Source organism: Notechis scutatus, chromosome 2 (genome assembly GCF_049901735.1).
Source record: "Notechis scutatus isolate UNSWTSFEM ecotype Mainland chromosome 2, rNotScu1.2, whole genome shotgun sequence".
Taxonomy (NCBI): Eukaryota; Metazoa; Chordata; class Lepidosauria; order Squamata; family Elapidae; genus Notechis; species Notechis scutatus.
The window spans coordinates 257,322,599-257,338,333 of record NC_142010.1 but is presented as its reverse complement, the minus strand read 5'-3'; the positions used below and the strand labels follow the sequence as shown (position 1 = coordinate 257,338,333).

The window sequence follows — 15,735 nt, the reverse complement described above, 5'->3', positions numbered from 1 at the left end:
CAGAAGTTGAATGCAAAGCTATTTCTCAAGAAGGTTGCACACGACTTACCAGAAACACCACTCAGTAAGTATCACTTTTTTTTTGCTTCCATGAAGACTGAGCCATATAGACCAAGAAGGAGATACAGAAGCAAGTCAATATAGTGGTTTACATATTGAATAACAGAATAATACCGTTGGAAGGAACCTTGGAGGTCTTCTAGTAGTCCAACCCCCTGCTCAAATTGGAGACCCGGTTTCATTTCAGACAAATGGTTGTCCAATCTCTTTATAAAAGCCACCAGTGTTGGAGCATTCACAACTTCTGGTTGCAAGTTGTTCCACTGGTTAATTGTTCTGACTGTTAAGAAATTTTTCCTTGGTTCTAGGTTGCTTCTCTCCTCAATTAGTGTCATGCCCCTGTTAGAATCTGACTCCGAGGAAGAGGAGGAACAGCGGACAGAGAGTGGGAGTGTGGCTCCGGAGGCTGTGAGAGAAACTGGGGAAGGGTAGAGGCTGGCTGGGCATTCAGAGGAAGACCCAGGCCCATCCCCTCTTCATCCTAGGGCACGCAAGGAGGAGCGGATAATGGAGAAATGTGAATGGCATGGTCTACGGGGGAGGAAAGGGCCCTGATCCCCTACATGGGCTGCAGCTGTGAGGACTGTATAAAGGACAAAGTGCTGGAAGCAAAGTGTGAAATAATTCTAGTCTTTCAGTTCTTATCTGAGTTCTGGCATCCTTCCCAGTGTGTGTATTTCGATATCTGTGGACGTCTTCAGGCCTTTATCCTGCCTTGTCTCATTCATTTCTTCAGTGTGATTTGAGTTGTTTTTTTCTATTTGTAATTTATATAGATAGATGATATAGATAGACAGATATAGATATAGATATATAGACTAGCTGGATACCCGTGCTTCTCTACGAAACTATGTGGTCGGGCTTAGTTTTGGGGAGGAAAATAAGGGGGAGGAAATTCTGCCTTTGCCTACCATTATCCATTGGTATTCATCTGGCTAGCGTCCTGTCAGTGCGCGTGACAATTGAGGCCTGTTTGGAAACTGAAACAGTATTTGCTATGTGAGCAAGAAAGAGACAGCAAGGAGCCTGGGCGTGGTTTAGCTCAACTGTTCTGCCCTAAAGCGGGTTGCTGCTGTGAAAACGAAACTTCTCTGCTTGTATTTTGCATTTGGAAGAGATTTCTTTCCAGCAGGGGAGGGGAAGTAGAACTCCTTAGCAGCAGAGCATGTTAATAATAATAATATAGGAAATACTAACGCTCTGATAGTCATTTTGAACAATCCTTTCTTACTGAGCACCTAGAAGCCAAGAGGAACATACGTACCAAATTTCAAGATCTAAGTGCTAGAGTCCACTGTAACTACATAGCCAAAAATTCTAGTCTTTCAGTTCTTATCTGAGTTCTGGCATCCTTCCCAGTGTGTGTATTTCGATATCTGTGGACGTCTTCAGGCCTTTATCCTGCCTTGTCTCATTCATTTCTTCAGTGTGATTTGAGTTGTTTTTTTCTATTTGTAATTTATATGTATGTTGAGTTTGAACTGAATTTCTTCCTTTTTGCAACTGTTTGTGGGGGAGTTTTTTCTCCAGACAATGATAATTGGACCTTTGAAGCCAAGTTGAAGGAATTAAAGGGACTTCACCGGTTTTTGTGACATTGTTGCTTTTGTATCCCACCCTGGATCATCACAATTAGTTTCCACCCATGGTTTCTTGTCTTGTTTTCCTCCTCTGTTTAGTGAAACATATTTTTGTTAAACGAATCTATCTTTCCTCGTTGACTTTGCTTGTTGGAAGCCAACTGGGAAGGTTGGAAATGGCAAATTCCTGACCCCAGGATGCTGCAGTCATTATAAATACATACATAAATGCAAGTCAATTCTCATTGTGTGACCATAGGAATGCTGTAATGGACATAAGTGTGAGGACCGGTCATAAGTCACTTTTTAAAAGTACTGTTGTATCTTCGAACAGGTGCTAATGCATGGTTGTAAGCTGAGGTCTACCTGTAGCAGGACCCATTTGTATTTCTCTGCTGGATGAAATTGGTTGTCAATTGGTTGCCAGAAAGTATAGCATTTGGCCCATGAATATTATCAGGAGAAGAGATAGAGACCAGAGGTGGTATTCAGCAGGTTCTGATCAGTTCTGGAGAGCGGTCCAGTAGCGGAAATTTTGAGTAGTTCGGAGAACCGGCAAATCCCACCTCTGACTGGAGATTTTACAGTATCCTTCCCCTGCCATGCCCACCAAGCCACGCCCACAGAACCGGTAGTAAAAAAAAATGAATCCCACCACTGATATAGACATAGAGGAGAACTTTGTCACCAAAGATGGTGTTGCCAAACTTCTGGTTCCCTTCTGAAGTCAAGTTAGACAGGCAGAAGCCCAAACGTTATCTCTGATGGGATACCAAGGCCAAAAACCAAGGGATAGGGAAGGTGAAAAATCTTGGCCATCTCCAAGAAGAAAAACTAGGATTGGAACGCACCATCCCCATCAACTTAAATTTTATAAGAGCAATTTGTTATGCAGTAAGGAAGGTATACTCAAGGCCACCAGCCATTTTGATTAATTGGATTCAACTTAAAAGTACCAATAAAGGAGAATATTGGTAGTGCAGGTTTGACGGGAGGGGTCCTTAATGCTCTACAAGCTTGGTTGTTTTCTTGCAGACATTTCATTACCAAACTAGGTAACATCATCCATGCCATTACCTTGTTTGGGTAATGAAACATCGTCAAGAAAACAACCAAGCTCAGAGAGCACCAAGGATTCCTCTACTTAAACATTTTAAATGATTGTATTATAGAATTATGAGTGTGATTTATCACTTGTTGCTTGTATGTACACTGAGAGCTTATGTACCGGAGACAAATTCCTTGTGTATCCAATCACACAGTCCTCTCAGCAAGAAAGTTCCACACTCATTTGCACTACTCAGGTGATCCCGGGGGCACAAATCAACCTCCAAGTGGCCTCGATGTCTCTCTAAAAGGATGCAAATGACCAGCTGTCTGCAAGGAATATAAATCCTTCCATTCCCCACCATCCAGTCAGAACTGAAGAAGCTTCTTGGATGAGAGGCAAAACATCTTCAAGTCCAGTTGCCTTTTGAAAAAAACACCTTTGGGATGACTGAGACATTTAGGATTGGAATAAAACATACTGCATCCAGTTTGGGTTGCCACAATGTAAAAAAGATGTTGAGACTCTAGAAAGAGTGCAGAGAAGGACAACAAAGATGATTAGGGGGACTGGAGGATAAAACATATGAAGAATGGTTGCTGGAATTGGGTAGGACTAGTTTAATGAAAAGAAGGACATGAAGGTGACAAAGAAGGTGACATAATAACAGTCTTCCAATATCTCAAGGGCTGCCACAAGGAATAGGGACTCAAGCTATTCTCCAAAACCCATGAAGGCAGGACAAGAAGCAATGGAAGGAAACTAATCAAGGAGATAAGCAACCTACAACTAAGGAGAAATTTCTCGAAGTTAGAACAATTAACCAATGGAACGACTTGCCTCCAGAAGTTGTGAATGCTCCAACACTGGAAGTTTTAAAGAAGATATTGAATAACCATTTGTCTGAAGTGGTGTAGGGTTTCCTGCCTAGGCAAGGGGTTGGGCTAGAAGACCTCTAAGGTCCCTTCTAACTCTGCTATTCTATTCTAAACGAATGTGGATATTACTGGCTGTTTCTTTCTCCCATATGTGAAACAGGTGGATTTTTGCCCATCCTTTTCTACAAGTTGTTGTTTTCGGCTCAAGACGGTGGCTTTGACTTCTGAATACTTCCCAAATGGGGTGTTCTTTGAAGAAGATTTTTTTTTTTTTTTTGCACAATGGAAACAAATGCCTCAAACCTCAAATGCCCATCATGAGCCCCCAAACAGCTGTTTCGGACTCGCGACCAGTGTTTGAAACTCAAAATCAACTCTCTTTTTGAATTCAAAACCTTTCGAAGACTAGCACTGATGTTGTGGAGTTGCTGAGTGTGTGTTATAAGCTTCACTACAGGTAGTCCTCGACTTACAACAGTTTCTTTAGTGACCATTTGACATTTCAACGGCACTGGGAAAAGTGACTCACGACCATTTTTCATACTTAACGACCATTGCAGCCTCCCTGCAGTCACATGATCAAAATTCAGATGCTTGGCAAACGGTTTGCAAACTTCTGACAAGCCAAGTCAACAGGGAAGCCAGATTCACAAATGAGGCAAGAAAGGTCGTAAAATAGAACAAAGGTCAATTAACAACTGTCCCGCTTAGCAGTGGGAATTTTGGGTCCAATTCTGGTTGTAAGTCAAGGACTTCCTGTATTATTGGAGTGTGCTGGCACAATGCTCCCATACTGCCACCTCTTACAATACTAGACAACACAGTATCAACAATAGAGACCTTCAAATTTCTAGGTTCTACTATATCACATGACCTAAAATGGACACCTAACGTCAAAAACCTCATCAAAAAGGCACAACAAAGAATGTTCTTTCTGCGCCAACTCAGAAAGCTCAAACTGCCCAAGGAGCTGCTGATACAGTTCTACAGAGGAATTGTTGAGTCTGTCATCTGCATCTCTATAACTGCCTGGTTCGGTTCTGCAACCCAACAGAACAGACACAGACTTCAGAGGATAATTAGGACTGCAGAAAAAACAGTTACTACCAACCTGCCTTCAGTCGAGGACCTGTATACTGCACGAGTCAAAAAGAGGGCTGTGAAAATATTTACAGACCCCTCACATCCTGGACATAAACTGTTTCAACTCCTACCCTCAAAACGATGCTATAGAGCACTGCACGTCGGAACTACTAGACACAAGGACAGTTTTTTCCCACAAACGCCATCACTCTGCTAAACAAATGATTCCCTCAACACTGTTCAACTATTTACAAAGTCTGCACTACTATCACTATTAATCTTCTGATCACTCCTTATCAGCCATCCCCTCCCACTTGTATGGCTGTAACTTTGTTGCTTGTATCCTTACGATTTATATTGACTGTTTCCAAGTATGATGTGATTGCTTATTGTACCCTATGACTATTATTAAGTGTTGTACCTGATGATTCTTGACTCTTGACGAATGTCTCTTTTCTTTTATGGACACTAAGAGCATTTGCACCAAGACAAATTCCTTGTGTGTCCAATCACACTTGGCCTATAAAGAACTCCTATTCTATTCTATCCTATTCCATTCCATTCCATAATTTCTATTCTATTCTATTCTATTCTATTCTATTCTATTCTATTCTATTCTATTCTATTCTATTCTATTCTATTCCATTCCATTCCCTTCCATTCCATATTCTATTCTATTCTATTCTATTCTATTCTATTCTATTCTATTCTATTCTATTCTATTCCCTTCCATTCCATTCCATTCCATAATTTCTATTCTATTCTATTCTATTCTATTCTATTCCCTTCCCTTCCCTTCCATTCCATAATTTCTATTCTATTCTATTCTATTCTATTCTATTCTATTCTATTCTATTCTATTCTATTCTATTCTATTCTATTCCATTCCATTCCATAATTTCTATTCTATTCTATTCTATTCTATTCTATTCTATTCTATTCTATTCTATTCTATTCTATCCTATCCTATTCCATTCCATTCCATTCCATTCCATTCCATTCCATTCCATTCCATTCCATTCCATTCCATTCCATAATTTCTATTCCATTCTATTCTATTCTATTCTATTCTATTCTATTCTATTCTATTCTATTCTATTCTATTCTATTATTCTATTCTATTCTAATGCCAGTTCAGGCTAAGGAAGGGTGGAATTTTGCAGCTGATCTGTTATCTTCTTTAGCCTCTTTCATCTGACCCCTCCTTTCTCCTTAGGTCTTTGATGTTTGAATGTATTTGTCAAATTCGGAGGAAGAGCGATCCCTTAAATTCCTTGTGACAAAAGGCCCGTCCTTCTCTCACCTTGCCAAAGGAAAAGATGGGACAGGATGATTGAAGAATTCCTGATAGGAAGCAACACAAACTGAACTGAAAGCCTTAGAGGGAAATGTTCACAACTATTCTTCCCAGCATTCCTTGATGGCAATACATCGCAAGTCAAATATTCCTTGGGCTTTTGAGCCCATCTTATGTCCACCTTCAAAACCTCAGGGGTTAGATTCATGCACAGTGCCCTAAAGCCAAGGTAACCCAAGTGCCAATATTTGAGGGGCTGCCATAGAAAGGAGGGGTCAAGCTACTTTTCCAAGGCACCCAAAGGCCAGACAAGGAAAAATGGATAGAAAGTGACCAAGGAGAGATTTAATCTGGAAATAAGGAGAAACTTTCTGAAGGTGAGAACAATCAACCAATGGACCAGAAGTTGCCCTCGGAAGTTGTGGGAGCGCCATCACGGGAAGCTTTCAAGAAGAGATTGGACTCCCATCTGTCAGAAATGTTATAAGGTCTCCTGCTTGAACAGGGGGTTGGACTAGATCAGGGGTCGCCAAACTTTTGGACCTCAGGGACCATCAAACTCATAATTTTAAATCCCGAGGACCAGAGACCCTGGGAAAATCCCCAAAAAATTCTGCAGGAAAATTCCCCACCCCATTTTCCTACCGATTGATCATTCTTTATTTGGGATTGCAGGATACCGTCTCCAGCTCCGTTCTCAGGGGGAGAGGGAGAGAGACTTTTGGCTACATGCAAGGAAAGTAGCAGAAGCAGTAGAAATCTTTCTTTCTCTCCCCCAAACTCCGCCAGAAATGAGTCTCTGTGAGACTTGTCGCACCGGCGCAGCCTCTTGGAGCAGGAGGCCTTGCAGGATCCCAAAGACTCATTTCTGGCGGAGTTTGGGGGAGAGAAAAAAAGATTTTTGCTGCTTTCCTTGCGTGCAGCCAAAAGCAGAAGAAGAAAGATGCGGAAAGAAGAAGTCCAGTGGCCAGGTGAGGCATGGAGCGAGTGGGGCAAGTTCCCCCCTCTGCCCTTTGCCCCCTCCCCTCACTACCTCGTGTTGTTCGCAATGCAAGCGATGCAAACCTTGTGTTCCCGCGGGCCATGTGAGTAGTGCAGCCTTGTGTTCCTGCGCAGCCTGGATTAATTGTTTTGGGGGTGACATTTCTCCGCGGACCACCAAAATTTTCTCATGGACCACCAGTGGTCCCCAGCCCACTGGTTGGCAACCACTGGACTAGATGACCTGCAAGGTACCTTTCGACTCTGTTAATCTAATCTAATCTAATCTAATCTAATCTAATCTAATCTAATGCAATGCAATGCAATCCAATCCAATCCAATCCAATCCAATCCAATCCAATCCAATCCAATCCAATCCAATCCAATCCAATGCAATGCAATCCAATCCAATCCAATCTAATCTAATCTAATCTAATCTAATGCAATCCAATCTAATCTAATCTAATCTAATCTAATCTAATCTAATCTAATCTAATGCAATGCAATGCAATCCAATCCAATGCAATGCAATGCAATGCAATCCAATCCAATCCAATGCAATCCAATCTAATCTAATCTAATCTAATCTAATCTAATGCAATGCAATGCAATCCAATCCAATCCAATCCAATCCAATCCAATCCAATCTAATCTAATCTAATCCAATCCAATCCAATCCAATCTAATCCAATTAGATGGTACAGGTAGTTCTTGACTGACAGCTACAATGGGGCCCAAACTTTCCGTTGTTGAGCAGAATGTTGTTAAGTTAATTTTGCCCCATTTTACCATCATTTTCGCCACAGTTGTTAAGTGAATCACTGCAGTTGATAAGTTGGAAACTTGGTTGTTAAGTGAATCTGGCTTCCCCATTGAATTTTGCTTGTCAGAAGATTGCAAGGGGTGGGAATCACATGACCTTGGGAAACAGCAACGGTCATAAGAATGAAGCAGTTGCCAAGCGTCTGAATTTTGATCACACGATCGTGGGGAATGCTACAAAGGTTGCAAGTGTGAAAAATGGTCATAAGTCACGGTTTTCAGTGCCGTTGTAACTTGGAACGGTCACTAAATGAACTGTTATAAGTCGAGGGCTACCTGTATTGCTTTCACTCATTCACCCAACATACTGTATGTATTGTAACTAAACGTGATGGCTTGCTTCGCCACATGCTGGCTTACAAGCTACCCAAGTTTATTTGAATCAAAACTAGCATGTCATAAATGTTTTTTGGCCCAACCCTTTGCTGTCCTTGGCTTAGTGGGAGGTGCCTTCAGCCAATCTTTGCTGCTTTAGAGTTTGTTCCTGGGATTATGATCACAAGTGAGTCAATGGTGGGATTCAAATTTTTTTTACTATGGTTCTGAGGGTGTGGCTTGGTGGGCGTGGCAGGGGAAGGATACTGCAAAATCCCCATTCCCTTCCCACCCCACTAACCTGCTTTCCAGCTCCATTCTCCTGTGCAGGGCAACCAAAGAAGAGCCAGCCAATCAGCTGGGACTCAGGAGGCAGAGAAAAGATGGGGGCGGGGCCAGTCAGAAGTGATATTTACTGGTTCTCCGAACTCCTCAAAATTTCCACTGCTGGTTCTCCAGAACTGGTCAGAACCTGCTGAATACCGCCTCTGAAGTGAGCCCTAAATTTCCAGAGCTAAGTAAAATAGATAAGTTTCCTCCCATTTTGCGATCTTTCTTCAGATGGTTGTTAAGTGAATTGAGGCGGTTATTAAGATAGTAACATGGTCATTCAGTGAATCTAAGTTCTCCGTTGACTTTGCTTGTCAAATAGGTCACAAAACGTGATCATAAGATCCCAGGATGCTGCAACCATCATAAATACATGCCAAGCATCCAAATTTTGACCACATAACCATGGGGATGCTGAAACTGCCATGTGAAAAATGGCCATAAGTCACTTTTTTCAGTGGCGTTGTAACTTCGGTCACTAAATGAATAGTTAAGTCATGGAGTAGCTGTAGGATTCTGTAGGAGCTATAGGATTCCTCCACTCACAATAGAATTCCCTATTCCTCCAGGCTCGAAATTTTGGGCCTGGACAATCTGGAACTGCGCCGCCTGCGGTCCGATCTAAGCATATTTCACAAAATTGTCTGCTATAACACCTTGCCTGTCAATGACTTCTTCAGCTTCAATCACAATAATATGTGGGCAAACAACTGATACAAACTCAAGGTCCAAACTCGATTGCAGAAAATACGACTTCAGCAACAGAGAGTGGTCAATGCCTGGAACGCCCTACCCAACTCCGTTGTTACAGCCTCAACCCCTCACAGCTTCAACCTCAGACTGTCTACTGTGGACCTCACCCCATTCCTAAGAGATCCTTAAAGGGGGCGTGCATAAGCGCACCAGCATGCCTACCGTCCCTGTCTTACTGTCCCCATTTATCTGTATTTACTCCCTTTGTTCTTGTTTATGTTCACACTTGTACTTTTATCTTGCACATGTTTGACAAACAAACAAACAAATAAAATAATATTAAATGACATGTTTGCATCTTCTATTGGTTCATTTGTAGTTGAAAACAGGACATAAACTGAGAGCAGCTTCATTTGAAGGACCTCTACCCAACTCACAAGATTGGAGGAGAGGCTGGGTGTGTTATGGGTACCTTCTCTTAAGGAGGTCCATCTGGTGGGACCAAGAAAGGCCTTTTCCGTGGTGACTCCCTCCCTGCAGAACAACATCTCTGTAGAGCAGAGATCTCCAAATTTGGCAGCTTTAAGACTTGTAGACTTCAACTCCCAGAATTCTGGGAATTGAAGTCCACAAGTCTTAAAGTTGCCAAGTTTGGGGGGCCCTGCTGTAGAGAGAGACAATTGCCCCCCACTTTGATTCTCCTTCAAAGGACCTTGAAGACAAGTTTTGACCAATGGTCCTGGGGATCCCAGACTGATATGGAGTCCATCAAGTGCCTGGTTTGATGGTTATAACCAAGGAGATTGGGTTTTGTATTCGGGTTTTATTTCTGTAAGCCACCCAGTCACACTGAATTGGGTGGACATACCACTTTTCTAAAATGTGCTGTTTAATTACTCTTTAAAAGATAAATGTAAAGGTTCCCCTCGCACATACATGCCAGTTGTTTCTGGCTCTAGGGGGCAGTGTGCTCATCTCAGTTATAAAGCTGAAGAGCCAGCGGTCTCCGTGGTCATGTGGCCGGCATGACTGAATGGTGAAGGCGAATGGAATGCCATTACCTTTCCACCAAAGGGGTACCTATTTTTCTACTTGCATTTTTAAACATGCTTTCGAACTGCTAGGTTGGCAGAAGCTGGGATAAGCAATGGGAGCTCATTCCGTTACGCGACGCTAGGGATTCGAACCGCCGAACTGCTGACCTTTCTGATCGACAAGCTCAGTGTCTTAGCCACTGAGCCACCACGTCCCCTTTTTACTCTGTACTAGTTAGCTATTTTACATAAAATAATAGCTATTTTACATAAACCCTTTTTACTCTGTACTAGTTAGCTATTTTACATAAAATAATAGCTATTTTACATAAACCCTTTTTACTCTGTACTAGTTAGCTATTTTACATAAAATAATAGCTATTTTACATAAACCCATTTTACTCTGTACTAGTTAGCTATTTTACATAAAATAATAGCTATTTTACATAAACCCATTTTACTCTGTACTAGTTAGCTATTTTACATAAAATAATAGCTATTTTACATAAACCCTTTTTACTCTGTACTAGTTAGCTATTTTACATAAAATAATAGCTATTTTACATAAACCCTTTTTACTCTGTACTAGTTAGCTATTTTGGCCCCTTCATATCAGCCTTGATTCCTGGCAACTGTCTGGATAAGTCCCTGCAGTTTTCTTGGCGAGATATCCAAAAGTTCTTTGCCACCATCTTCTACTTCCTGGGGGAAGGAATGGCCCCAAATAACCCAGCTGGCTTCCTGCTTCAGGCAGGAGTAAACCTGGAGATTTGGTGGTGCCTTTAACCACTGCACTAAACTGTGGCTCTTAAAACAACTTTTTAGAAGACTCCTTTAATTATGACCTGAGCAGCTCTGGAATCTTTTCAGAAGCCGGTCAACACGAAAACACAACTGCTCTAACATCTGTTTGACCTTGGTTGTCCTTTAAGCAGGTTTTTATTGTGATACACCTTTACGATCCTAGGGTTTTGCAGATTGCAGTAACCTCTCGAGTTCAAAAAGTCACAAGAGGAAGGAAGAGCCCAGAAGCTGAATTTTTGTGTGTGTAGGGTGGGGGAGAAGTAAATGTCAGTCAACCCCAGAGGGAAAAACAAAAGGCATTCTTGCATTTCAAAACTGGACTACAAAACTTTTGACGAACAAGCCTTGAAAAATAGCCTTATCAGCGTATCTTGACTATTAGCTAGTAGCTGCTTTAAAAAAGAATTGCACAGACTAAAAAGCTTGGGCAACACGCAATGACTTTATGCTTTGTTTACAAAGACAGTATTAGGAAGTATTTTTTCCCATTTTTAAAAAAGAAAAAATGCAAAAAAAAAAAAAAAAAGTCTTGCGACAAAAAAGTAAGTTTTTTTTTTCCTGAATACAGGTTGTCCTTGATTTGACAATTGATCCCAAAATTTCTGTGGTTAAGCAAGATATTTGTTAAGTGAATTTTGCCCCATTTTATGATCTTTCTCGCGTGAAACACTGTAGTTGTTAAGTTAGTAACACAGTTGATAAGTGAATCTGGCTTCCCCATTAGGTCACAAAAGATGATTATCACATTATCTGCAACCCTCAAAAATGTCAATCACTTGCCGAGCATCTGAATTTTGATCACGTGACCCTGGGGAATGCTGCAACAGTCATAAGTGTGAAAAAGAGTCATAAGTTACTTTTTAAAGTGCCGTTATAACTTTGAATGGTCACTAAAAAAACCTGTTGTGAGTCAGGGATTACCTGTATTGAAACTTTTCCTTAAAGTTTTCATTGTATAAGGGTTTACAACAGGGGTGTCATACTTGATTTCATTGAGGGCCGCATCAGGGTTGTGTTGGGGGCTGGGTTGGCGTGGTAAGGGTGGGCGTGGCCAACTCAATGTCACTCATGTGGTTGCCTGAATGGCCTGCCAGCAAAAACAGGCTCCCAAGCTCCGTTTTCATTGGAGAGGCACTGTGGGCCTTAAGTTTGACATCCCTGGTTTACAGCATTGATGTCAGTTGCAGTGTTGATGAGAAATCGAAGTCCTTGAAGTCTTTTCTTTCTTCTTTCTTTCTCTTTCTCTTTCTCTCTCTCTCTCTCTCACACACACACAGCCATCAACTAGCCCAGGGGTCCCCAAACTTGGCAACTTTAAGACTTGTGGACTTCAACTCCCAGAATTCTCCAGCCAGCCCAAGTTTGGAGACCTCTGAACTAGCCTGATGTCCCTTTTAGTCACCATGGTCACACTTTCCATCTTGTGAGTCCACTACCCTTTCAAGCAACAGACTACAAAAACAGCACACCATAAGAGAGAAAACGGCCACCAATCGTTAATTTTTTATCTTTTTTTTTTTTAATTTGGCATTTTGTTATTTGCATTTATATTAAAGCAAAGTGCATCTTTTCTTATTTTTCTTGTTTATACACATTGCACAATACATAAATAATGATGCTTATAAAACGTCTTTGTATTTACAAGTAATAATATATTTATATATAACATAAAATACATTTTTCTTTAATAAATCTCAAGGTTTTTTTTAAAGAAGTCTGTTGTTATTTTTTTCCCCCCAAAGCACTTCAATGCTAAAATTCCAAGGATGATGCTTTTCTTCTTCACTTATTCCTCTTTTGCATTTAGAAAAATAGCTTATGTTAAGGTCTAAACGTGCTCATTGAGCTAAGAACAGTGTAAAATTATCATACCAAGTGTATGAATAGAAGAAAAAAAAATACTAACATACTAACCAAATGACTGCAGTTTCTGGATGCAAACAGTTATTATCTGATCGAAATGGGGGACAGGGAGTAAATACTGAAATTCAGCTTTGTCCATTGAAAAGAGAAGAGGGGGTGTGAAGTCTGCTTTGCAAATCCATTTTGAAAAGCCCAGGCCAAATAATTTTTTTTTTACAGACGTTGTAAGTGATAGCCAAGCCCAGAAAAATGGCTATTTCTTTCCCAAACCTGTGCAGCTTCTTCTTTTCCGTCCACAAGATCAGTCAAAAGGTTTAAAGTTGCAGGTAGATATAATAAAGAGGAAGGGAAGGAAGATACCTCCTTACACCCGGTTGGCTAAAATCCTGCATTTCTGCATTAATTCCCCACAGTGATCCTTGTGTATTGTGCCAGGGGCTATGCACCACCCTGCCATTCACATCGGCAAGGGGCTGGTTTGCTTTATTTTATTTTATTTATTTCATATTTCTTAAACCACTCATCTCCCGCCCTGCATCTCTCTCTCTTGCAACAAAGAACAGGTGAGAGTGCCCTGCAACAAGGTGGATGGGGTCCTTGGGTTTGAAGTTGTCAGAAGGAAGGCATCTCTCGTCAAGCAGGAGTGGATCCAGAACCATTCACTTGATTCTAGAATGAAATACAGGTCGCTCTTGACTTGCCACCACAATTCAGCCCCAAATTTTGGTCGTTAAGCAGTTTTAAATGAGTTTGGGCCCATCTGACAATATTTCTTGCCACCGTTGCTAAGTGAATCACTGCATTGTTAAGTTAGTAACATGGTCGTTAAGCAAATCTGCATTCCCCATTAACTATGCTTGTCAGAAAGTTGCAAAAGGGGATCATACAACCCCAGGAGACACTGCAACCGTCATAAATAACAAGCGTCCAAGTTTTGATCACATAAATCTGGGGATGCTGCAACGGTTGTTAAGTGTGGAAACAATAGACATACATCACTTTTTTTCCCCCAGTGCCGGTGCAACCGGTCACCGAATGAATAGTTGTATGTCAAGGACTAATTGTAACTGCTTGCAGGAATCTGTCCTACCTCTTGCAAGCCAGATTAAACTCCAGACTTTCCCTCCCATCTATGGTCACTGAAGGAAACCAGATCTTGGTGTATTATGGCATTTCTAAGTGTGGATTGATAGAAGTCTGCTGAAATCAGCAGAACACCCCCAAGTGTGCAAAGAAGGTGGTGTATTTATTTGGGGGAAACACAGGATTCCTCTGGAGAGAAGCGTGTGAGCCTCACAAAGGGAGGTGAGAAAGATAACGCAGCCTGAAAGGTACAGTGAAGATGGTAACCTGAAAAGCCTGTAAATTGGGATTGAATCCATTCAAGTTGTCTTTGAATCGCAATTTGAAAAGAAATCAGAATGAGCCTCTCTCGGTAGACACGTCCAACTGAAACCTTTCCCAACCTCCTTCTCCTCTCCTTCTGGGTTGTTGGTCATCATCCACATTTTAAAAAAAGTTATCTCCACATCGCGCGCCCACCCCAAAATAAAAAGACAGAGAAAAGGAGGGAAAAAGGGAAAGAAAGAAAGAAAGAAAGAAAGAAAGAAAGAAAGAAAGAAAGAAAGAAAGAAAGAAAGAAAGAAAGAAAGAAAGAAAGAAAGAAAGACGGAGAAATCTTCCCATAAGCTATTTCTCAAAACAGAACGAACAAACAAAAAACGTTTGCACACCATAGCAAGCACTCAAAAGGAAACGTTTTAGCAGCAAAGTCATTATAAAATGTCACTGGTTGAGCAGCGGTTCCCAAACTTGGACACCCTGGAAGAAGGGTGAACTTCAATTCCCAGAATTCCCTCTGCTGGCTGGGAAACTGTGGGAGTTGAAGTCCACCCCTCCTTTCAAGATGCTGCGCTCAGGAAGGCCTGCGGTTGAGTCGAGTCGAGTCGTCTCGAGTCATCGGTTATTAAAAATAATCTCCAGCCAGCACGGACAACTGCTGATGAACTGTCTGGTGTAGCACTGGCCCCAACCTTTCACGAAGCTGATCTGCACCGTGAAACCCGTCCAAGGTTGCTGCATGAATTCGTGGTCGTTGGGCCTCTGCAAGCTGTAGGCTTTCTCGTAATCAAACGCTTTGATGGAAAAGCCCGGAAACACTTTGTGAACCAACAACGTCCTGGAATCCGGGTTGTCCAGTGTGGCCGACTTGATAAAAATCGGGTAACTGCTGCGGTTGTAAAGCCATACGCCGTCCACTTCCTTGCTCAACTGGATGCCATAACCGATCTTGGCACGGACCTTCTGCACCAGATGGTTCTTATTGTCCGAATTGAGCTGTCCGAGACAGAAGCCGTTCCCCTGAGGTAGATCGTAAAAGATATCCAGGGAAGGTTCTTGGACCGAATACAGGCGCCCCACCCGTGTCTTCTCTTCCCAATAGGCCACCACGCACCAGTATGATAGATCCCTGGGTTCCTGTAGAACTTGAGAATCTAGGAGAAGATTAAAAAAAGAGAGAATATATCAGGTTAATCTCACAAAAGGACTGAAACAATCGAACAGGCCTGAATACAGGAAAGTCCTCGACTTAAGACAGTTGCTTAGTGACCAGAGTTATGGTAGATGCATCCAGAAAATACTTATCACCCGATTCTGAAGTTCCAAGCCCTCCCAATCCCCACAGCCGAATGATCCCACAATTTAGGACATTTTTTGCTGAAAGAAAACCAGCATTTATTTCCAGTTTGCGACACAAACACCCAGTAGGAAGCAATAGTTCACTTAACAGCTGCCGTGTTTGCGTAATAAATGTTGTGTTTGCTTAACAACCACTGCAAAAAGTCATAATATTGGGTCAGTTGCATGAGTGATCTGCTTTATGACCATCATGATATGTATGTCCATAATGGGCATGATTGTTATGGTCATAAAAGTCAAGGACTTG

At 41.6% G+C, this 15,735-nt stretch overlaps 1 protein-coding gene across 1 annotated transcript in view; it reads right to left on the bottom strand.

The window, feature by feature from the left end:
* Positions 1-12,452: 12,452 nt before the first annotated feature.
* The window catches only part of SMAD7 (SMAD family member 7), a 53,680-nt gene continuing 50,397 nt past the window's right edge, over positions 12,453-15,735 (bottom strand). The window contains exon 4 of the mRNA XM_026666332.2: positions 12,453-15,283. Coding sequence (XP_026522117.2) covers positions 14,745-15,283 — 539 coding nt within the window. The 3' untranslated portion in view covers positions 12,453-14,744. The remainder of the gene's footprint in view (positions 15,284-15,735) is intronic.